The 23,943-nt window shown below is 48.5% G+C and overlaps 1 protein-coding gene across 6 annotated transcripts in view; it reads left to right on the forward strand.

Annotated features, from left to right (window-relative positions):
* The window catches only part of LOC117766213 (glutamate receptor ionotropic, NMDA 2B), a 104,663-nt gene that overhangs the window by 18,006 nt on the left and 62,714 nt on the right, over nucleotides 1–23,943 (forward strand). For all 6 annotated transcript variants that reach the window (XM_034593043.1, XM_034593045.1, XM_034593044.1 and 3 more), the window contains exon 4: nucleotides 11,375–12,022. In XM_034593043.1, the coding sequence (XP_034448934.1) occupies nucleotides 11,375–12,022 (648 nt within the window). The remainder of the gene's footprint in view (nucleotides 1–11,374; nucleotides 12,023–23,943) is intronic.

A 23,943-nucleotide genomic window follows, 5' to 3' on the forward strand; every position in this document is an offset into this window, starting at 1 on the left:
AACTTGTCTCCTTCAAGGGGCCTATTGCTAATTTATGACCTTTGCGTGTCTTGCAAGCACAACTGACACCGTCCTGGTGGAGGCGGTGGGATGAGCCAGGCCTCGGCGGAGCAGAAATTAGCCCAATGGAGCGCGGCGTAGGTGGAACGGAGCACGGGGCCGTCGCTGTAGCGCCGCCGCCGCCGCTGCTGATGCTGCTGCTTCCCTTTACGTTACATCAGCGTGCAGGTGCGAGGAGGACGGGCTAACTGGAATTCAATCTTACAGCTTTGCACAAACAAACTCATGAATGATAATGGGTGGCTAATTGAAGGTACTGGAGCGACTCGCTGGGAAAGAGTGCGGCGCTGCAAATGGAGTGTCTCTCCCCCCCCCCCCCCCCTGGTTGTCATGGCGACTGGCGCAGAGAGGCTCCTGACCCGAGCTGGAGTCAGATCATCTTTTACGCACGCTCCCTGTAATCAGTGCCACCGCTCGGTTTTATTTGCAGCCATGAATAATTATAAGTGAACTGTTGGCGGTCACCGCGTCACCGAGCATCACTGAGCTGTTTGAAAAGTTAGATGAAGTGTGGCCTCGTCGATACGTCGGCGTCTCACACAGGAAAACATTGTGATGACTTTATTTTTCATCCACATGACTTCAAGTGGATGCAACTGAACAATGTCAAGATTGAACGTCAATTTTTTTGATGGTAAAACAATTCTGGACACGTGGACAGTTATTATCACTTCTGCAAAGGAGGTTGTGTTTTCACTCCTGTCCGTTTGTTTGTATCATTTGTTTGCAAAATTACACAAAAACAACTCAACGCATTTCCACAAAACTTGGTGGAAACTTGAGTTGTGGGTCCGGGAAGAAACCATAAAATGTTCCAGGCATTTTTATCCCTTTCTTTAACATTGTGTGAGACATTTTTATTCATTTCCTAGGAAAGAATTCATGGATCTAAAAATCAGGCACATTTAAGACATAACATAACTGATATTTTTTAGCTTTTCCCTTCTAACATCCTAAAAAACATAATTTCTTTGCAATGAGGAAAAAATGACTCCCCAGTCGACGCAGGTTTTATTTGCCTCTGGCTCCGATTGTGGTGGAAACGAAACACCCGGGTGAAGGCGCTAATTTGGCCGGTGAGGTGAGAGAGCTCCTCGGTGTTTCGTGGGTTTGTGACGTCGGACATGATGCACCGGTGGAAAATCAAATTCTCCTCCACTGGCAATGGGAAAGATTGTATTTAAATAAACCTGCATGTACCTGCGTGTGTGAAATTTGCTGCAGCTTTGACTGAATTGAAGTGAGTGAGTACCATTCTACTCAAACATTGGTTTGTAGACCGTGTTTACGACGCCCTCGACCGTATATTGGCTGTTTTTATGTTTCCTCTGTAGTTTATCTGTATCGACGATCAGTATTGATGTGTACTCTAAACTATATTTCACCCCTGATGAGCATGTTAAAGTGACGTGACCCAGTAAATACTCTGTGTCCTCGAAGCATCGCTGAGTGTTTTGACCTGTGCTTCCTTGAGCGACAGCCGCTTGGAGGTTGTTAACGTGCAGCTGACCACTCGTGCTGACCTTGTTGTGGACGGAGCGATCCCTCCACTCGTAGCAGGTGCTTTTAAAAGCTGCTTTCATCCAGGCGACGGTTTATTATCAGCTCAAAGAGAACCTGCACCCGGCTTCACAGAGGAGGTGTAGTGTGTCTGCAGCAGACATCCTGTCATACTGCTCTGGGATTAGAGAAGCCGTCTCAGCTCGGAGGAGGCTGGTTTCTACTCCGGTGCCATCCACAATGCTGAAGTGTTCACCTGTGGCAGTGTTTTGTTCCCGTCTGCTTCTGTTGCAGCCGGTGAGCTGGCCAGACTGACTAACTGTCTCTTTGTGTTGCTCAGTGGCTGCCGCCTGTTGAACTGGCAAATCTGCCCGTCCGTCCGTGTCTGTGTGTAGCGCTGCTGCTGCTGCTGCTGCTGCTGCTGCTTCTCCGGGGTGAGCGTTTGGAGGGATTAAATCGGGGGGGGGGACATCCGTTGGAGAGACGCTCTTAGATGTCATTATCCCTGTGGGGAGTCTCATCATCATCCCGTAGCCGAGAGGCGCTCGGCACTGCGGCCCTGGGAAGGATGCAAGAGAGAGAGACAGCCGTGACAACCTTACGTCTGCAAGAAAATAGTGATGATCGTGCAAAATAAAATAAAATTAAAAAACGAGCATCCAAAAGAATACTGGAGATCCGTGTTCCCTCTGCTGTTTAAACCAGTGGAACTGGCAGTTATCAAGGCGCGGGTAGTGAACTCCATCCATGCGCAGCTTCTAATCATAGCAAGGCCCATGCAAGAATACCTGGAGTTAATTGAAATGTGTAAAATTAGCAACAGAATTGATAGCTGAAAATGAAAGTCATCAGTCAATATTCCGCCTCAGGGGAGAGTGAGGAGATAGGTTTCCTGCAGCGTGTTCGCCGAGGTGCTTTGAATTCGAGGAGGTCTGTGAAAGATTATGGGCCGGATGATTTTATTTCACCTTTTTTGTCATTTCCCGTGGACCCTTTAAATCGGGGGATTAAAGAATTTTGCCAGGGCAGTTATTGCTTACAAAATAATGAACATGTGGCCAGATGTGAGATGATGTACAGCATTTAACTGAAGCTGGATTAGACTGAAAAGTTCCTTAAATGGAATGGGATCTATTTGTTTTTTCTGTTTTGGTCTGTGTCCCCCCCCCCCCCCCCGTTGCAGCGGCTGTGACGTGTGCATTGTGCCGGCGGACACGGCGGACACGGCGGACACAGAGCAGCAGCGGATTAGGCCGTGTTCTTGCTTAAGCATATTTCAGGGATCGGGTTTAGATTTATCCAAGCGTACCCATGAGATGCCGATTTCCACTTGAAGATGCAGATTCTGAGCGAGCAGCCACACTATCGTCTTTTTAAGAAACCGATCCTGCACCACAGCCGCTTGAGATTGCCCCCCCCCCCCCCCCCACAATGCAGCGGGGCAGATACCTTCCTCTGTGTTGTTTCTCACGAGTACACACACATGCACACACACCCCACACAGAAAAACAAAACATCAACAACGACCAAAAAAAACCAAAACTCTTGCACACCTACTAATCCAAAAAGGCAGAATCCTGGTGCCAAAAATAACAGCTTGGAATGAGATGGATGGAGGAGGACAGATTATTGCTGCTCTAATCTGTGAAAAGCTGACAATAAAACACATTTGAAGTGATTACAGCGCCGTTATTGGCACGGGGGGGGGGTCACTCCATGCAGCGCGCTCCTCCTATCCCTCACTCTACCTTTCTGAAGACAATGTGGTCTCCAGCAGAACTGCACGCATATAAACACTCCTGTCTCTTACCGTGACTCACGGACTGATGCTGATGAAAGGCAGCTGAGGAGAGGCAGCGAGCAGACAAACTGAGGCAGGAGGAAAAGTAAGAGAACGGGAAGAAGAGTCAGGATGGAGGAGAGAAAAGAAGAACGGAGGGGAGAGAGAAAGGGACTTTGCTGCAGAAGCCACAAATCAGGGAGAAGATTAAGCGTCTGTTCTGCGAGGCGGAGTAGGTGTAAATAGAAACGTGTCCCTAGGAGAGATCCTAGAGACCAAGTGCTTATCTCCTTGAGTGTTGTCAAAACACATTTGTCAATCTGAAGTGTTGAGGTGTCTTAGTGTCTATGGGAGACTTGATAAGCAAAAACAACAGCTGACGGTTGATGGAGGACGGTTAGCGGGAAACACTGAGTCCACAAAGACACAACCCGAACACACACACACCACCTGAGACTAAAAAGAAAGACTGAGTGTGGACGAAACAAGCTGATTGTCCATTGTCCTCGTGTCTGACTCCCGCTGCAGGACCAGCACGTCATCAAACAGCTGCAGGCGGGTTTACCTGCTCAACAGCTGCCACATCTCAGGGAACCAGGAGAAAATGCCTCACACTGAAACCCCGACTGTAAATGAGCTGAGGCTGGGTTCGGGTGTGAGGGCTCGGAGGGGGGGTCAGTGGCCGGGAACAGCTGCTCGGAGCTCGGGCAGCACATCTGCTTCGTGGATACTCAGATTATTGATATCATGCATGAAAGCAAGGACAACCAGTTTGTCTCCTGCACTTCCAGTTGTGGCTGTGACTGTCCGATACAAACCAGCAGCCCTCCATGAATGAGCAGAAGTGACTAACTGCTTGCAGATAGAAATTTGTTGCAGATCCAATTTATCATTGAAGCCGTTTTCAGAAAGTATCTGACCTGTTATTCCACATCTGGACATTTTCCTGCTGTATTCTCACTCGGACATTCTTTGGACATTTTGCTTTTAGAACGTAGATCCTTGTAAAAGAAATCTTTTCAAACTAATACTGAAAATACACTATCAACAACGTGCCTCAATAAAAAGAGGAAACTTTTGATTTCAAATTATCTAAAATCAATAGTTTGTTCCAGATGTTTGCCTGAAGCAGTGTAGACGTGTGGATGATATCGATCAGTGTGTCTCTCGCTCTGTGGCCTGTCCGTCATTACAGAGACAGTTAAGTTGGCTCACGCTGGACTCTTCATGTTCACCGTGGCTGCAACGATCCTCAAGAAGAGACACGGACAAGCAGGGGAGCTGTAGAGTGACACACACACACACACAGACACACAAACTGACTCTCGACTTTTAAATAAAGTAGGAAATGTGTGCAGGGGCGTAATCATAGACCCTGTGCAAAAGGAAACTGACTTCGCCCCCCTGCCACTTTCCTCCTGCCATAATTATTCCATATATATAACAAACATCTGTACGTCTAATTATCCGCAGCCACATATTCATTTTCTGATCATCGTCTCCGAGTGTTGAGGGACACTTCTGCTTCGGTCTGTTTTATTGCTCGCGGCCTTTTTTTGCATTTCAACTGCAGCCAATTTCAAAACCGTAAAAAAAAGAGAACGAACCCTACAAATTATTTTTAAAAAGGCACTTGAAGGCAGCGGCAGCTCCGTTCCTGTGTGATCAAGATTTGTACGCTTCTCTGTGTTTCCCCTTCTCAGCCCCATGTGACACCGCTTGTTCTCTTTCTCTCTCGGTTACGCCAACACACACCCACAAAGTTATCGGACATATCTGTGAACTCAAACTGAGTCAAAACAACATGTTCTGGTCTTTGCAAACACAAGCGATGGTCGTGATTATCTCCATGTGGAGCAGGGAGGTGAAATCCGATCAGCAGATGTGACAGGAGACACATTCAGGATGTTTTTTAACGCCGGGTGTGAACACACAAACCTGACGCTGATCTCTCAGGACAGATGTTGATACCAGGTCTGAACGGGGCCACTGCCAAACAACAGCACATCCTGATCCTTGCAGATCACTTAAAGTCCACGGATGAAGTTTCTCCTTGTTTTCCGTTCATGCCATACAATGAAATCACAAGTATTTGACTCCCGAGAGGCCGTGAGTGTGTGTGGGTTTGACATTAGGGTTTTCAAACTCCTGGTACTTACTCTGCTGCTGTGAGCCTCCCATGACATTCTCATTTCAATTAAAGGGAGAAATGAAGCCACTGCAGCACGCCTGACTTAGCGGGTTAAGATAATGTACACGCGCCACAGATGTTTCGAAGTCATCCAGAGAGATATGGGCAGATTGTCTCTCTGGGCCATCTTCCGCTGTCCGCCTAAATATCAAACCGGGCAATGAATGTGAAAAATTGCCGGTCGCCTTTGTCCTCCCAGTTTTCATGCAAATAACACCATCGACCAACCTGACACTTACCACGTAATGAGAAGAGGGCGATGAGAGAGTGTGAGCGCGCGAGAGGGAGATAAGTGGGAGAATTTAGAGGAAGCATTGTTCCGAGAGACAAAATGATGAAACGGAGAATAAAAGAGATAAATAGAGTTAAAAATGGAAGAAAGAGAAGGAGGGTGGGGGGGTAAGGGAGGAGGAGAGCGATGGATGGTCCCCTCGTTTTCTTGGGAGTAGACGCCGTCGTGACAGTAGATGGATCCTGGATCCTTTAGGAAAAACGTGGCCGCAGAGCCTGGCTGGTCTGCTCTGGTGAGGGGGCTGGTGAGTGGCTGATTCAGAACATCATGTACAGACACAGGTCCAAACACACACACACACTCACACACACTCACACCACCTTCCACCTCCACAGCAGGCTGCACAGACAGGCTGCATGAATATGTATCAGAGCAGTTTATAACGACTTCTCACATCAGAGCGCCATTTCTTTCACGCTCTCGCGTATCGTAGGTTTGGCAGCGATTCCGGGATCCAGCTGATCTCTCTCCGCTCATCAGTATGCGGCGTAGTGACCCGCGATGTTGGCCCGGTCACATCCCCGCAGGGCGGACAGAGGGGGGGGGGATGGAGGGGGGGTGCTCACCTCCTCAAAATGCAGCCGCGGACTGAAATATGTTTTTAATATTGTCGTGCGTCGTCCAGCGTTGAATCAATTTCAAATCAAAGCCGTCTCATCGCTGCAGATTAGCAGTAAGGTTACATATTTCTGCCGGCTTTCATCGGAACAACACACACACAAAAAAAAAGAGCCCATAAATGTCAGTTTCTAAAAATGCATTAGGGAGAGAAAGCCACTGCGAGTGCTGTTCACAACCTTTCAAACTATATTCATCAAATACACACACACACACGCGCGCACACACACACACACATTTCCACTGCCCACAAGCACACAAACCGTTCCCAGCAGTAATGTTTCCTGTCCTGTGTGGATTTATTACCGTGAGAGCAGAATATGTTGTGATTGGAGCAAAGTGCTGCTCACTCACATACATTAAATACCAAACCTGGAACAATACGCTGCCTGTTGCTTCACCTCCAAGGCCACGGAAAGTATTTTTTGATGGACTGGAAAAGCGCAATTTTACCCAATCGTGCACGTGTGTTTTGCAGTTAGCGTTTAGACCACGGTACGACCTGCCCTCTGACAGTTAGTGTGACGCGTGCACAGACCCGCGCTGGACCCCTTGCTTTGCTGTAATTGTGTGATTTATCGCTGACAAAAATAAAGAGGTGAGCCAATTGCAGAGCTGTGCCATGCCTCATATCTCCTGCTCTGTCAACTTTCCACCACAGCAATATGAGCCATGCCAGCCTCCATGTTCATTAACGACTATTACCCCATTTATAGTCCATTTGGGCCCACTTAGTACCTGGTTTTGTTTGGTCGGGGCGGGTAAGTAGCTGAAACACTTTGTTCTTACCTAATTGGCCGCTACCTTGTTGCATCTGTGCAGCAGCAGAGGCTGAAGCCGTCATAACCAGGGAGTGGGGACATTTAATCCTGCGGCATTAGTCAGAATATTTTCTGCGTCTCAAAGTAAACACGGCTCCGTTCAGATCGCGTTGCCTTAATGGTCTCGTTTGAGAATTAGCCAGGCACCGACGTTCGGTCGTTAAAATACCGTCGTGCCAGCAGGAATAACGCGTGTGTTTAATACAGCGTCTTGCAATCAGTCGCGAGCAATAATTTCCAGAGCAGATCCAGGGCGACACAGAAAGAAAAAGGGGAAACGGTGCAACATGAAAAACTGGCAATAAAATGGCAAATAAAACAGCAATTGATCCAGCGGTTTGTTTTCTCAAACGATCAGTGAGCTGTTTGGTGGATTAAAACGTCGTTTAGCAGCACATGATGCTTTGTTGGCCCGGAAAATATGTTTTCTCATTTAACTTCTTACACCGAGTCAATGAGCTCACACGGCTGGAGCAGTTCTGCTTCTGGTCAGGTTTTGTCTCACTAGAGTTTAAGGTGGTCGGGTCTCAAGTTGCAGAAAGGTGGTTGTATTAGGTCGCATTAAGAAATTGTCAAACGTCATCCATCCATATCTTACTACGCACTGTAAATCAGATTCTATGCTGTATATCTTACATATTTTACTTATTAGAAAGTTGTAATAACTGTCTTACTACATAGAAGAGTAAGAAAACAAAATAATGTTTCTCTTTGAGAAGCTGGAACATTTTTGCTGATGATTAATCAAAATAGTTGATTCATTATTGATTAATCTGATTCAAATTCGACTGAAGCTTTACACAAAAGGATCTTATTCTTAAGTGTCCAAACAACACATTCAGTAACTGTCAATTATTGTGTCAAACGATCTGCGATGAATTAGCCTCTGGGGGCAACAATCAATATTTCTGGGTTTCCAGGGTAGACAGCAGAACTCTTCCGTTCACCGTTTACAGTCCGATGAGTTTCTTTTGTCACACGAGTCGAACGTTTAAGGTCCAGGCGACATTTTGGCTCGATAGCCAGATTCCGGTCAATGTGTTCTGCGTCTTCTGGTCTTCACACGAACTGTTCACCTGCAGTTGGTCGAAGCAGAAAACGGAAACCAGAAGCTTCCGGCCCGGAGGTGTCGTCCCTCTCTGATTCACATGTAGAATCCGTTTAAAGAGATAAGTGACTTCATGTGTCAGTGTCCCGCAGATGAGCACACGATACTGACAATAATTGAATCGTGTACGTTCACATGGATTTCTTTGCATTTTCTCCGTCCACTTTCTAAAATACACACTTGCACAATTACAAACGTTCAATAATCCCTTGTTGAATATGTTTATAATTCACATTCCGTGTCATTTCTGAAAACCTTCACTCTTAACAGAAGCTTGAGAAGCAGCAGAACCGTGCGCGCGAGGACCTGCGGGTTCCCGGGCTGGAGGAGGCGATCTGCCGTCCACCCGTGTGTAACTGATACGGCTGCTGTGTGCGCTGGTGTGGCTAATAGAGCAAATGGTGGGTGAGATGCGGGGGGGGGCTGGCTGATGGGCAAACAGGGTCATTAATGTCATAACCTCGCTCGTGCAATCTACAGTCTAACACACGCCTTTTGTGTTTCTTTATGAGACGTGCCGCCGACTCACTGTGGGACTTTTTAATGGCCTCATCTTTCCCGAATGATCACTGGAGATACACAGTGCGTCGGCTAATATAATCTGTACCCTGGAGGCATGTGTGTGTGTGTCTGTGTGTGTGTGTGTGTCGAGTGTGTGTGCATGTGTGTGTGTGCGTCTGCCGGCTGTGTGTGACGGGGTGAGATGGGGAGAGGTGGCAAGTTTCCTGGATGCATGAAAAAGAGAGTGTGTGTGTGTGTGTGTGTCTGTGTGTGTTCATGTGTAAAATGTGTCAGAGGTCTCTATGCTAATCTGTGCGTGAGAGGAATCGGTGTGTGAAGTACACCCACGTGAAGGATGCACAGCAGAGTGAGGCCTGTGTTAGACGACGACCCCGCATTAACTCGATCAATGCTTATTACAACGTGTGTGTGTGTGTGTGTGTGTGTGTGTGTGCGTGTGCGCTGGACTTTTTGTGGTACGAACACTGATCTTGTTGGGACGTCATGGCGACTAAAGCTGAGGTGAAGGTCAGTGTCGGCTCGTCCACGATGAACGCAGGTCAAAGCGACGTCCTAACAAGGGTAGTTGTGCGAACTATGGTTGTGTGTGTGTGTGTGTGTGTGTGTGTGAGTGTGTGTGTGTATCTCCGTGTCCATCAACAGTGTCTGTATGTGTGTGCATGTAGGCCTATTTTAATTGTTGCCATGGAAACAGAGTGCTGCCAGAGAAGTCCAGATTCAAAGAGGGCATCTCTCTCTCTCTCTCTCTCTCTCTCTCTCTCTCTCTCTCTCAGTCTGCGACTCGCTCTCCTCCTCCCTTTCGTCTTTCGTCCCGTTCTCCCTCTTCCCTCACATCCCTCCCTCTCTCCTCCGTCTCCTTTCTTCCTCCTCTCCACGCGCTCTTTCATCTTCCTCTCCGCCTCACCGAGGTCCTCCTTGGTTTTACGCTCTCTCTCTCGTCTTTCTCCCGCTTCCTCCCACCCCTCCTTTTCCTTTTTTCTGCCTCTTATCATCCCTCCCTCATTCCCTCTCCCTCCCACCTCTCTATCCTTCCTGGAGAGTGGTGTGCAATTGACTATTAACACAGGGACCTGTAATTAGAGCTGACGAACCTCCAGCAATTAGTTTTCCCTAAAGAAGTTGTTCTGTCATCTCTGCATTCGTCCCTTTATCCCTCTCTCAATCTCCTCCTGGCTTTTTCTCCCTCTCTGTCATTTCCTGTCTTATTAGCTGTCAGCTTCATCGGCTGGTTTATTGTTTTAGTGTTTTTCTTCTTCTTTGTACCTTCCATCTGCCTCGTTATAGGCGGCCACGTACGAGATATACGCACAATACACCACTCACAGCAAGTTTGTGAGCAACTACGCCCCCACCGTCCCGGGTATCTCTGCCCACAAAACCTGAGTGAACATCTATTCCCACTGAACGTACACCCACACCAGCTATATGCCGATAAACTGGAGAGGACACATGCCCTCCCACACACTCAGATGTAAACACACAGAGAACACACACGTCTCTCTCGGAGAAAGACGCGGCTTCTTCTTCATGTCTGCCGTTGTGGCTGTTGCTGCTGTCCCACCTTCGTCACCCTCCGTCGTCTCGCTGTCTTTCCTTCATCTCGCTTTTTATCCCCCTCTCTCCCCTTATTCTCCGTCTTCACCGAACCCACCTGGCCCGTCCCTCCCCTCTGCGTTGCCATTAATGAAAAGCTCTATAAATAAGCACAGGGAGGAGGGAGTCGCAGAGAGAGTTATGGTCAAGTGGAGTGTGGGAGGCAGGTGGAGGGATGGAGGGATGGAGGGATGGACAGCAAACGACTCCGAGTGCTAAACTAGGCCAACAGGGGTCGAGGGAGGAGGGCGGGAATCATATCAAAGTCTCGCCAATTGCTCCGAGCGGCTCCGCTGTCAATCACGTTATCAGTTTTGGCGTCAGTGCGTTTGTCTGCGTCTCAGGTCGGCGTGTCACTCATCTCACGCCAGACACTTTGTCAGTCATCCATCTTTTTCTTCCCTATAACTTCGCTCTTTCCGTCCCTCCCTCCTTGTTGCTCCCCGAACCTCACCCCTCTCCCCTGGTCCTCCCCCGTCAAAGAAAAGCCAGAACCTCATCTGGAGGGAGAGTTTATATTTCCTCTGTAATGCTGCTTCTGAGCGTTTCACATGAAAGATTTATCCGTGTGCGATAATATGTTAACCATCGTTCCATGTATCTGTGTGTTTATGCACTATTCATGTGTCAAGTGTGACCCCCCCCCCTCCTCTCATCCCTCTTTGTGCGTTTAAACCCTCGTTTCCCACAAGGCCTCCCTCTCCCCCTCCGTTCGCTCCCTTCATTGCCCCATTTCTGTGGACAGACATTGATATGCACTGATTCATATGATGCATGTAGCCGCTTGGCAATTCAGTGCTGTGTTCAATCAATGTTGCATATAGTGCTATGTTAACCTCGCTCTCTTTCTTTCCCTCTTTCCTCTCTACCTCCTCCTCTATCTCTCCAGGTATTACGCTCCCACTCCTCCACCATGCCCGTCTGCGGCTGCCGCAGCCCCTCCCCGCCTCACGGCCACGCCGGGGCCTCCACCTCCATCCCCTCGGCCGCCCAGGAGCAAGAGAGGCCGGTCCGACCCCTGCACCCTCCTCCGCCTCCTTCGCTTCACCGCCGCTCCAGCGCCTCTCTCTGCCTCTCCCTCCTTCTCCTGCTGCTCTGCCTTCTCCACCTGCCCCCGGCCTGCCACTCGCGGCGAGAGAAGGGCGGTGGAGGTGGTGGTGGAGGCGGCGGCCACTACGTACCCATCCCCCAGCCCCCTCCGCACCACATGGCCCTGCCCAACATCCTCCGAGGCCTCAGCATCGCCGTGGTCCTGGTGGGCAACTCCAGCGAGGTGGCGCTGGCCGGGGCCCGGGAGAAGGATGACTTTCTCCACATGGCGCCCAACGTGGAGGTGCTGACCATGAATGAGACGGACCCTAAAAGCATCATCAAGAGCATCTGTGACCTAATGACCGAGCACTGGCTGCAGGGCGTGGTGTTCGGGGACGACACCGACCAGGAGGCCATCGCCCAGATCCTGGACTTCATCTCGGCCCAGACCCACATCCCCATCCTCGGAGTCCGCGGGGGCTCATCCATGATCATGGCTGCCAAGGTAGGAAAAGTCAAAATTCTGCGATGTGCACTGAACTCAAACAGGACACGATATGTTAGAGAGAAAGTTGGTCTCATTTTCAGTAAATGATCATTAAAATAAAAAGGGGACGGTGGAGGGAGAAGCATCACTCACTCAAACACACGTCACTCCATGAAACATTTAATTTGATAAAACTTCAGCTCCACTTGAGTTGTGTAGTCTGGCTCCTCAAAGTTCAGCAGAGACACCGGACCTTCGTCTTCAGCCGCCGCCGTGGCGTTTGATGAAATGCCGTTCGGTTGGAGCGAGGCCGGTCTCCACCGCGACCTTAAATCTCTGCTGGATTCCATTTCGATTGGCTGCACTTTGCTGTCAATCATAGCTGTAGTGCTGTCACTGCTGTGAAATCCTGTCACGGATAGATTATGCCTCTATTCACAGAGATTTTTTCAATCAACAAAAGATAGATGTAAAGACTCTCGCCCTGTATACACAGCTTCAACCACCGCACAAGGTTTGTTGTTTAATTGTGACTAATGAGTCACTTTAGTCCGATATTAGTGAAATGTAACTGCTGGTTAGATTTTGCATCGCTCTCCCTCACACTGAAGCCAGACACTCAACACTGTCACGGGCTGTGATACACTGGTGTGTACTCGAAGGTGAGAAAATGTTCTTTGGAAGTGCCCTGCGACCTTCAACTGCTCTCTGCTGCATCGTCCTCTTGAATGTCAGCTCGGCCCAAAGCAAGACACTTTGATCGGTTTGACGCTTCGGAGGTTTTTCTCTGCAACTCTTTCCCTGCATGGGTAGTAACTCAGGAGACAGACAGAGACACAGAAGCTGCTCTGGACATTCTCCAGATGGGCTGTATATGAACTCATGGGAGAAAACAGCAGGAGAAGGCATGATGGTGACTGACGCAAAGCAGAAAAAAACTAAAAGAATGAAACTCCGGAGAAAGTCCAGACGCATAACGTTTGGACATTCTCTGGAGTTCATGTCTGAAAATGACTGGACAGACACAGACAGACACAGACAGACACAGACAGACACAGACAGACGGGTTGAGCTGAACTCCAAAGACAAACAGAGCTGACGCCAGTAACAGGATAAGCTGGAGCTTGCACCAGAACAGAGAGCTGGATCTCTGACTGTTTCTTGCCTAATGAGATAAAGCAATCTGCTGCTGCTTTATCTGCGTCCGCCTGGGATCCGGGCTTGGACTCCTTTCCACAAAATCAGCCCATTCATTTGAAGCTTCATACACAAATCCAGCTGCATTAAATAATAACTGGCTGAGGACAAAGTCTATTTAATGAAACCTGTGTTCAAACACTTGAGGAGAGTTGCCCCTGCTGTCCGGAACCTGCTGCTCGGCTGTTTGGGCTGCGGGGCCTCGGCGTGTTAGTCTTTTGTCAGCCGTCGCTGTCCCGGCGCCGTCGTCCTCCAGTTTGTCTGCTGACCCGCTGGTGCCAACAGGTCGTTGTACCAGCGGAGACATGAGTCGCACTGACACGGCGAAGCCAGCGGGCACCACAGACGCTCTTCTCTGTGTTCTTTCTCATTAGAGCGCTAAGGAGAGAAATGGCTGGGAACTGAAGACGTCTGTGCCACACACACACACACACACACACACACACACACACACACACACACACACACACACACACACACACACACACACACACACACACACACACACACACACACACACACACACACACACGATGCTCATGCACCCACACAGCTGCCTTTTCTTAAATTTCCATTCTCTCTGCCCGACCCGGTGACCACATCTGTCTTACCCCCCCCCCACCCAACCCCACTAATGGCAGTTCCTAAAAAACATATAAATCCCTGAAAGCACTTCAACTGCCCTCCTGACGCATGGGTGGCTGCATTACCTGTGAGAATTTATGTTTGTGTTTTATTGCATGGAAGAACGCAGGGATGTGAGAGGAAGAGGGAAGCAGTGGGGGGGGTAGGAATTCATGCCACTGTGCATTTGTGTGTGTGCAGAGACGCTATCATTCATTAAGCACATGTGCCCTAAGTGCAGCAGGCAGCAGGAAAGAGCAGCGTTTTGAGGCGGAGGTTTAAATGGATTTCCCCCGGCCACAAGCCAGAGTCTGCCTCCCCCGAGAGCTTCCTCCTGGCTGCACCGGGGCCCAGGAGAGCGAGGACGGAGCTGCGCCGAGGCTCAGTCTCCAAACGGATTTGTGTCTGCTTAATGGGCTGAGACAATGGAGTGGAGAAAATACGATAGAGAGGGATCAGAGGGAGGGAGGGAGGGAAGGGGCGAGGGACCGGGGAGGGTGGAAAGTGGAGAAATCGAGATAGCGACGATGAGATCGCGCGGAAAGAAATTCTACTTTGAGTGGAAGCGGGAAGTGTTTGAAGGGTTTTGGCCGGATCGGGAGGCGTTGGGAGAGAGAGCTGTCTGTAGAGGTGATGGACAGATGAGGGTAGAGGACGAGGGCTCAGCGGCAGCAGAAGAGGAGACAGAGTTTGACACTGCTCTGACTGGGAGGAGAAAAACATCTGAAAGCGAGTGGGAGATACGGAGAGAGATAGAGAGGGAGCAGGAGGGAGAGTAAGACGGAGTATGGACAGCAGCGATGGAGGAGAAGTGATGGAGAGTAATTGTGTAAGATGGAAAGAAAGGTCGAGGTAAAGAGAGAGAGAAAGATTGGGCTGCACAATGTGTTTTTTTCTGCCTCTGAGCGAGCGTCAACGGAAATGCAGCGACAAAGACACGCAGGGAAATGGGGATTGCAATATGAGGTGTTTATCTTCCGCCCTCACTCCAACACACACAAAAGCATGCACCCATCAAGACTGAAGGCCGACCGCCGCTATTACAGTTGGCAAGACGACCCCCTCCTCTTTCATTACACATCCACGGAGCGGATGAGAACAGGGAGCGACACAGAAGGCAGAGAATACAGCAGTTAGATTTTTAGTGCGGGCTGAGTAGGGAAGCATTGTGGAGGAACGGTACAAGATAACTCCATAAAATGTTCCCTCTGGAGTGGACGAGCGCCGTGCCATGTGAAGAGTCGGGTTGAATCACGATCACAAAAGCTCCTTTCTCCTCACATATGCACGCACATGCAGTGTTACCGGGTATTAGGGTTGTAAAAACAAGCGTTATGCGCCGATGGCAGATTCATGCAGCCCCGGCGTCATCACCTGAGACCGCTGCAAACACACCTGTCTCTGGATCAGCCGCACACCTCCTGTCGCTTTCTGACGTCTGCAACAAAAACAAAACTGAATCATTTAAAATATTTCCCCTCGGGGACGGAGCGAACCTGCAGCGGTGAAGAGGCCAGAGCTTCCACAGTGGTTGCATCTGTACGTAGACTTCATACGCCCGGGAAACACTGGTTCCTTGAGCGTCGCTGAACATCCTGCTTTTCATTTCAGGTGTTTCTTCGTGTTGGTGAGCTGCGCTGCGTTAGCACATCCTCCCACCGTCCCGTAGGTTTCTGCGTAATCCTGCTAGCTAACAGACAAACACACGCAGACCTCGTTAAGTGAGGTAATTAGAGTTTCTGTTGACTGAATCCATTTATTTATCATAAGAAGGTTTTTATCGTTGTCATTGCAGCACTGGGAGATGCCAGGCTTCATATATAGGCCTGCTTTTATTCGAGGAATTACAGTAGTCATACTAGAAACCTCAGGTAACTGGTGGGAAGTGGCTATGTGCTGTACTTACTTCTAGTGCACTGAAGTAGTGAACTTGAAGATTGAAATTCAGCAGAATTAAACAGATGAAGGGGTGGAAGGAGGAAGTCGGGCAGCTCCACAATCCACGAGGAATGAAGACGAGTGCAGAGGAGGAGGGAGGAAGAGAGAGATGGATGGAGGCAAAGGGCACTCGCATCTGTGTCAATGAATAAGATCAGTGAGGGAGGGCTGGGCAGTAAGTAAGAGGATGAGAGCAATGGGTGCACGGCTGAGAGAGAGAGAGGGGGGGGGGAGAGGAGAGAGAGAGAGAGGCAGAGTGACACCGAGCGTGTGTGTGCAGCAGCAGGTGTATCGTCATCTATCCAGTGCAGCCGACGTGGCATGAAGAGGAGAAGCTGCCTCCCTGCTCAGGAAGTCACAGCCTCAATGGAGGAGGACTGAAGGAGGAGAGGAAGATGGATAGAGCGCAGCTGTAGCCACATCTGTGAAAGACAGGACGTGATAAAGGAGGAGGAGGAGGAGGAGATGGAGAGGAGAGAGGGAAGGCGTCCAGCAGTTTAAGGGCGTGCATGTGTGTCTTTGTGCACGTGCGTTAATGTGACTTGGTGTTTCCTCGCCAACATGGTTGCCAGTCTTCTGTCAGTAGTGGTTTCCAGCGCCACCCTGCTGGTTGTCCCTGTGCAGTGTGTGTGTGTTGCGCTGCACTAATCACTGGGATCTAAAGCTCTGGCTAATGCTCATATTATCAAGACATGGCGAGTCGTCTTCCCGCGTCTTGTCTGGAAGGTATGGCTTTGTAGTGGTACAAATAGCTGTGGTTGTCGCCGATCACCCCAGGGCCGCCGCACAATACGCACAGCGAGCTAATGCGAGAGGAAGCTGCTGCAGCTGGAGATGAGCCGAGAGATAGCTTCCACTCGTTCGTAAGGATTTGAATGTGAGACTGTCGGCAATTAATGAAAAAGGGAAAAGCAGAAATCCCCGGTGACCTGAGGGAAACTATATGATACGAATAACGTGCAGAGATATGGAGGCAGACGCACAAATAACAACACCTGCCCACACGCGTTATCCTAAGTATCGGAAACCACATTTTATATTATAGTAGAAAGAATTGGATCCGCCCCCTGTTCTGGATCCGCACCACATCCTTCCACCAAGTTTCGTTTGTAATCCCTCCTAAGAGACAGACAGACAAAATGAAATTTACTATTGAATTAACTATGGAAAGCTGATTTTGAATCTCACCATGTTAAAGAAAGTGGGGAAACAAAATCCTGGATCTGCTTCTTATCTGGATCCACATTAAAATTGCCAAATAACAAACAAGCGTAGACAATGTGGAACATTTGCACACATGCAGAGATATGCAGGCAGACACACAAAACACACGTGTTATATCTGAAGTAGACAGGAACACATGCTGAATGTTACAAAGGTGATAACGCCTGAATATTAAATAGAAAATGAAGGAAATGAAGGAAAGGCACAGTGACCTGCTGCTGTTGCTTCAACGTCACAAACAAACAAATATACAAACGTGGGGGCTGATTGCTCGCACCTGCAAACAGGATCTTTTGTGTCACCGGCAGGAACAAAATAACAGCAGGATGCGGTCAATTAACTTTTGCCCAAATAATTCCAGGCTTTTTTAAAATGTGGTGGTTGTGCCTGTGGGTGTCCTCGCTTTGTGAGAAAAGAGGGAGGGTGATGTGTGTCTGAGCACGAGAGAGGAAACGGGCTCGGTGATGATGTACAATTGGTGTTGAACTGTGTCCAGGGATAATTATTGTTGTGTGTGTGTGTGTGTGTGAAGTGAGCCAGTTGAACTGTGTAATCACAGCACAGGGGTGAATTCAGTGGAATAATTGACGTCCATACCTCAATTTTCCAAAAGAAACACGCTCCTCTGTATTTCTGTTGACCCTCGAACGTTGGGAGGAAATGGTCCTTTATTAATTTCTGGTCATTTCCTGTGTGAGGACCACGCACCGCGTCCTCTTGGGGGTTTTAGTCCAGTGGGTTGAACATGAATGTGCCTGCATTTATATTCCCAATTAATGTCCCACAGCAGCACCTATTGTTGTAGTAATCACTGAGGTCCTGTACTCGATTAATGTAATGTGCCGTTCAGCTTGGCAGCACCGCTCCGGCTAAAACACACACGCAATTAGGAGCATTTGGAAATGATAAGAGAATTAAAAGCGAGTGTTCCTGTGCCGAACGTCTCTCTCTGTGTGTGTTTGCCTTTTGTTTTGTTTTTATTTCTCTTCCCATTTCGCTGTTCCCTCCCTCTGTTCCTGTCTCCTTCACATCTCTCTCCCCCTAATTGTTCAGTTCATTCATGTATTTTGTTGTGTAGTAAAGCACAGCGAACCCGTCGTAACAGCGCTCTGATCCACCCTCTCATCCTGGATATGGGCTCTTTCCCTTTTTCGTTGCCTCTGTTGTTCACTTTCATTCCCGCGTGCTTCTCTGTTTGCTGTTTGATTGTCTGTGGGTCTCTAGGAATTTATCATATGGCTATTTTCATTTCACGGACGTTTTATTAGGTGGAACCTTTTATAAAAGTTGCCTATATCCCGAGGTTAAGATCCTGTCTACACGACTGTGGATATCTGATTTGTTGCCCCTCTGTTTTTAAAACACATTTCTGTTGAAGAAAAAGTAGTTTGAGACATTAATCATCATTTTACTACATATATTCAGAATGATCCTCTTGTCTCTGGTGTTGTTGGCGTCAAACACATGATGTAATTTAAGTTACTTGTCCTGGACCGACCCCGTTTCTCATCCAATCGATGGACCTGACAACAGCCTGCATGGTGCGTGCTCAGGTTCTGAAGCTTCCTGACTTCCAGAGATGCTTTATAAGAAATATAAACCCTGTTCCATCACCTTGAATCTACCTCTGTGTGTGAAAGGTGCTCTATTAACAAAATTGCCTGTCTTGCCTTTGTTCTGCGAGACGTACGACTGACTTGTTTGCACTTAGATTGTCTCTATATATATCGTGAACAGTACATTTTACTTTAACCCTTCAGCGTTTTGTGTGTGTCTGCATTTATTCAGTTTCACGTCACATCTCCATCCACGAGACCTTCGTTTTATAAGATATCGAGAACACAAAACCAACCACAACGTGCATCGTCATTACACAAAGCAGCAGTGGGCATGTGCAGTAAACTGTGACGTCATTAGTTCCCAAATGCTCCGTTTGACATGTACACACACAAACCGCTATTTTAGGCGCTTGTAAAACTCTTAAAACGCCTTTTGCGCGTGGATGAGCGGCGATAGTGTGGACAAGCTTTCTTTTTCAATAACACAATATGAGATGGCTTCATGTAAAGGGGTCGACTTTATGTCCAGAGAGATTCAGGGTTTCATGGTGCCGCTAGAGTCTCCTCTTACCTTCTCATTGTCCTGGTTTAGAAAACGTGACAACCTGCTGTGTGTGTTCCCCTTTTATGGAGAGAGAGAGAGAGAGAGAGGGAGGGAGAGAGAGAGAGGAGGGCAGGAAGAGGTAGCGAGAAATATCGAGAGCCCTAAATTTATGTGTCCTATTTTCCAACCTCGTTGGTCTCAATTTACTCCGGCCATTTAGAATGTGGCCATTTTTAAACTCACCCCATAACTTTTTCCTCTACCCTCCTCCCTCCCTCCCTCCCTCGCCCTCACTTTCCACTCTCTCCATCTCAAATTCTATTCCTCTCCTCCGCTCTCTCGCTTTTCATTACAGACAGATTCGGCAGATTAATGCGTGCGCGGTGCTTACGTGTACTTTGAGGGGACGAGGGAAACGATTAGAAACGAGACGAGGTTTCGGCTTTTACAAAATGATGGATTCAAGAAAACCAAAACAAATTGGTCCGTTCTCGACATGTGGGATGATGAACTGGAAGTGTACTCTTCTCTTATTCATCCTGTCATCATTCTCTCTCTCTCTCTCTCTCTCTCTCTGTCTGCTCCCCTTTTGTTCTCCTGCGCTCCCATGTTTTCTCTCTTTCACCTGTCACTCTCTCTCTCTCTCTCTCTCTGGTTCATCCTGAGGCCGCCCACATGAGGCAGACAGATGTACACCTCACATCCCCCCAAGCCTCACCCATTCATCCTCACCCCTGTCTTTGCTTTTTGTCGTCTCACTCCATCCCTCCCTTTCCAACCTGCTTGGCCTCTTTTCCTTCACTCTCACTCCGTCGCCCTGGCACACCAGGACCAGCCACACCTTCTCCTCCATCCCATCCCTCCATCCCCCGGATCCCTCTGGCCTTACACCTCCTCCTCCCTCCTTGACTTCATATCTACTTCAACTATTGCACCGCGCTGCCTCGTCTCCCCTCGCTCCCTCCTCGTCTCCTCCCTCCGGACACGAATAGTCTAGCCCTCCCTTTTCCCACTTCTCCTTACTTCACCACCACCACCGTGATCTACAAGCAACTCCTCCCCCCTCTCCTCCCCCCCTCTGATATCCTTCCTCCCCTCTTATCCCCTGGTGGACCTAACACCAGCCCTTTGCCAGGACCCTTATTAGCCTTATCTCCGCCTGCCTCCGCCGTGATTCAGGGGTGGAGAGGGAGCGGACCTCTATCTATTCATAGGCTGAGATGAGTCAGTGCTTTTCTATGAAGCATACAGCACATATGGAGAGGAGAGGTACAAATGTAGGACTGGTTAATTACTCAGCCCTTTACAGTAACGGATCAAAAACAGGCTGCGGCCCCACCCTGCTCCACCCTCCCTCACCTTTAACACAACCATTTCCCCTCCAGCTGTTTGCATCTGTCCGTTTACAAACCTCCGTCTCTCTCGTGCCCCTTGGTGACGGGTCGTTTGGCGCTCTAGTAAACAGATCCGGGCCCGACAGCACCCGGTGTGCCCTTTCTTTTATTTTGTATAATCATTGTGTAATCGCTGTTAGAAATACTTAACTGAAGCTAAAAGCGAAGCTGGAAAACCTGTGGTTTGTGCCACAGGGTCAGATCGGGCCACATTTTATGGTGCAAATAACAGGAGTGATCTCTTCATCCAGTTCAGATGATTACTGTTATTTCTTCTTCCTGTTTGACTTTTCTTGGTCCATGGCGCACACGTGGCCTCCTGTGAAGAGCAACACTTTCAAATCCCCGTGTCAGGCTACATCCACTCTACTGTGTTGTAGGTTTAAAACACATCACTGTTGCTACGTTTAGTTTTTCGAGCGGCTAATACCGACAAGTTTCGAATTTTTCTGGACCCCAAGAAAATAAATCCCCCGCTCTTACTTTTCATCACTGCAGTTTTTCATTCGTAGTATTTTCTACGCAACCAACTGCAGAGTCAACGACAACAATCTGCTTCCTGTTTACGTGGTCCTGGTCATGTGACATGTGTTTGCAGGTGTGCTGGTATAGACACACGTATTAGTAAGAATGTAGCCTCAGTGGAGGCAAAGAGAGAGGGAAGGAGACGGAAGGAGACGGAAGGAGACGAAGTCAGGAAGAGGGAGTGAAGAGTGAGGGAGGCAGGGATGTGGAAGAAGGCAGGCGCGAGTGAGGACCACAATGTACTCGCTCAATTACTCACCAATGCTGTGCCAAGCCGGCCCACGTCAGAGCCACATGCTGTGACACACACACACACACACACACACACACACACACACACACAGACACAGACACAGACACACACACACACACACACACACACACACACACACACACAGACACACACACACACACACACACACACACACACACACACACACACACACACACACACACACACACACACACACACGCACACACACACACGCACACACACCAAATCACTATGTTCAGACTTGCTGACATACGGTATAAAAATCATTCAGCCTTTAAGTGCCTCGGCATCAAGCTAATTCTACCCAGGATCCTAAAATCACGTCCTCATCCAAGGTGTGTCAGAAAGAGATGAAGTGTGTAGTTCATGTAAACACACACACACACACACACACACACACGCTGATGCTTGCGCTGCCCTTTTTTTCCAGAGACATCCAAACACACATAGAAAAATGTAAGTGTCAGTGCATCGACATGTAAAAACACACACTCATACATAAGTGACAGTCCAATCTACTCAGGTGTCAGAGGCTGTTTCCACCTGAGCTGACTGGATTGTTATAAAGGAGGAACAGCTGTGCAGGGAATTCAATCTTGAACATGAAATATAAAAGATGTAAATCTGCATGTCGTCCACTTTATGCTGCAAATGAAGCATTTGTTCCAGAATTGCATAAACTAGTGCAGTGGCTGTTTATAACCCTGCCTGTCTCGAATGCTCCCTTTGTTTGGCTGCAGCTTCTTCTCTGAATCTGTTTTCTGAGTTTCCTGCAGTAATTCAGATGCAAACTGGACACACATGCGTCGAGGAACCTCTTGCTTTTTTAATTCGGTGCTCGTGTTATTAGGTCAGAGAGCGACAGTGCTCGTGTGTGTGAGCCTGAGACGTGGGACTCTTCTAAAGAGTTTGGCGTCTGGCGTATTTTCTCCGCTTTCACACCAACATGAATATTTGCAACTCCTCCTATTTCAAAGTAAAAGCACTTCTGCTATCTTCAGATACCTGTTCCCCGATACAGACACTGAGACTTCTGGAGTTTGCTTTCTGGATTCATTTGGATAGATTGTGTGTTCGCTGTATTTGTCCTTTTCTGTTTTTATCTCAGTGCTCAGATCTTGTCTTTTTGAAAATCCAGGTCCTCCTGTTCATAGTCTCATTGCCACAGAAACGTTCCCGAGGTTGACGGAGAGAAAATAAAAAAAAGAAACACAGAAAGGATCTTTTTGCTCAACCCCATTCTGTCTCGTTGCATCTCTCCCTCTCTCTATATTTTGTCTCAACTGCTCCGGCGCTCTCCTTTCTCCTTTCTCCTCTCTCTCTCTCTCTCTCGCTCTCTCTCTCTCTCTCTCTCTCTCTCTCTCTTCTCACGTCATGTGAGTTGAGGCGAGGCGAGCGCCGGTGATGAATGTAAATGTTGCCCCTCCCCTCGCTTGTTCTCCTAAATTACAGCAAACACCACCTCCTCTTTAGTCTCCGCTCTCGCTGTCTGTCTGCATTTGCCCACAAGCCTGCGCTCCGTCCTCTGCTCTGCCGCCAGCATCCGCACAAACCCGTTTAGATACAGTACACAGATGCATGAGTCAGACGTGACAAACAGACAGTATACAGTGAGACGGGAAAAAAAATCCACCTCCAGCATGTGTGCGATGCTTATACTGTGCAGTGCGAAAGGCCTCGGCTGCAGACACAGCCAGAATACACCTGCTTCATTACCCTCATCCTCGTATCGGTCACCGGGGACAGGCAGGATTTATCTTTTAAAAATGCGCCGCACATTATTAGTTACTTTTTGTGGACAGGACAGAAATGACAAATGTGATTTATGGCACTATAGCAAATTTATCTGAAATGTTTAAAATGTTGATTCAGGAATTGGGTGTCTGAGTGCAGACTGGAGGTGCAGGGGATTGAACCACCGACCTTCTGCTTGACCCTCTCTACCTCTGAAGTGGCCAGAGTGGTGTGAGCCTCACTTTCTCCCACACAAAGTTGTGGGTGCTCTTTAGGTTGAACTTGAACTTGAAAAAGATTTGGTTGTTTTCCAACTTTGTGGCTTCCACAATCCGACAGCACCTCCTCCGGTCGACCTCTCCCGGTAATAAATCTACATAGTGCGATCCGTGAGGCGTCCGCGTCCGGAGCGCTGAGGAGTTTGATGTTGACGGTGCGAGCGCGGAGACATTTAAATAGAACACCTCGGCGCTGCTTGTTCCTCCTGCCAATCTTTGACCAAATCAGGCCCAGAACAATCGATACCCGTTGAATGAAAGGGCGGACAGGTGAGCCCGAGGTTCTCCGGCTGCGGATCTGCCATGTGCAGGACCTTTTGGCTCGGCTCTCAATTGCTGACAAGCTGGACATTTGGAGCTGGTGGAGCTTGATAGCCTGACGTCCGAGCAGAAATCCAGTACTGCCTTCCGTAGACTCAGCAAGAAAGGGAAAAGTGTCCTAACTTCTCCTTTTAAATTAGCTGTGAATGTTCTCTTTGGGGAATTAATGTGAAATATTCTCATTAAAACGTCACATATTGATCATTTTCACTACTGTCATCGTGCCATTGGACACGTTGTTGTCTTTCCTCCCATTATCTTTATCACCATCTTCAATATCATCAGACACTATCATCATTGTCAATAAAACAACCCCCCCCCACTGGG

This window comes from Hippoglossus hippoglossus, chromosome 8 (assembly GCF_009819705.1).
Source record: "Hippoglossus hippoglossus isolate fHipHip1 chromosome 8, fHipHip1.pri, whole genome shotgun sequence".
Taxonomy (NCBI): Eukaryota; Metazoa; Chordata; class Actinopteri; order Pleuronectiformes; family Pleuronectidae; genus Hippoglossus; species Hippoglossus hippoglossus.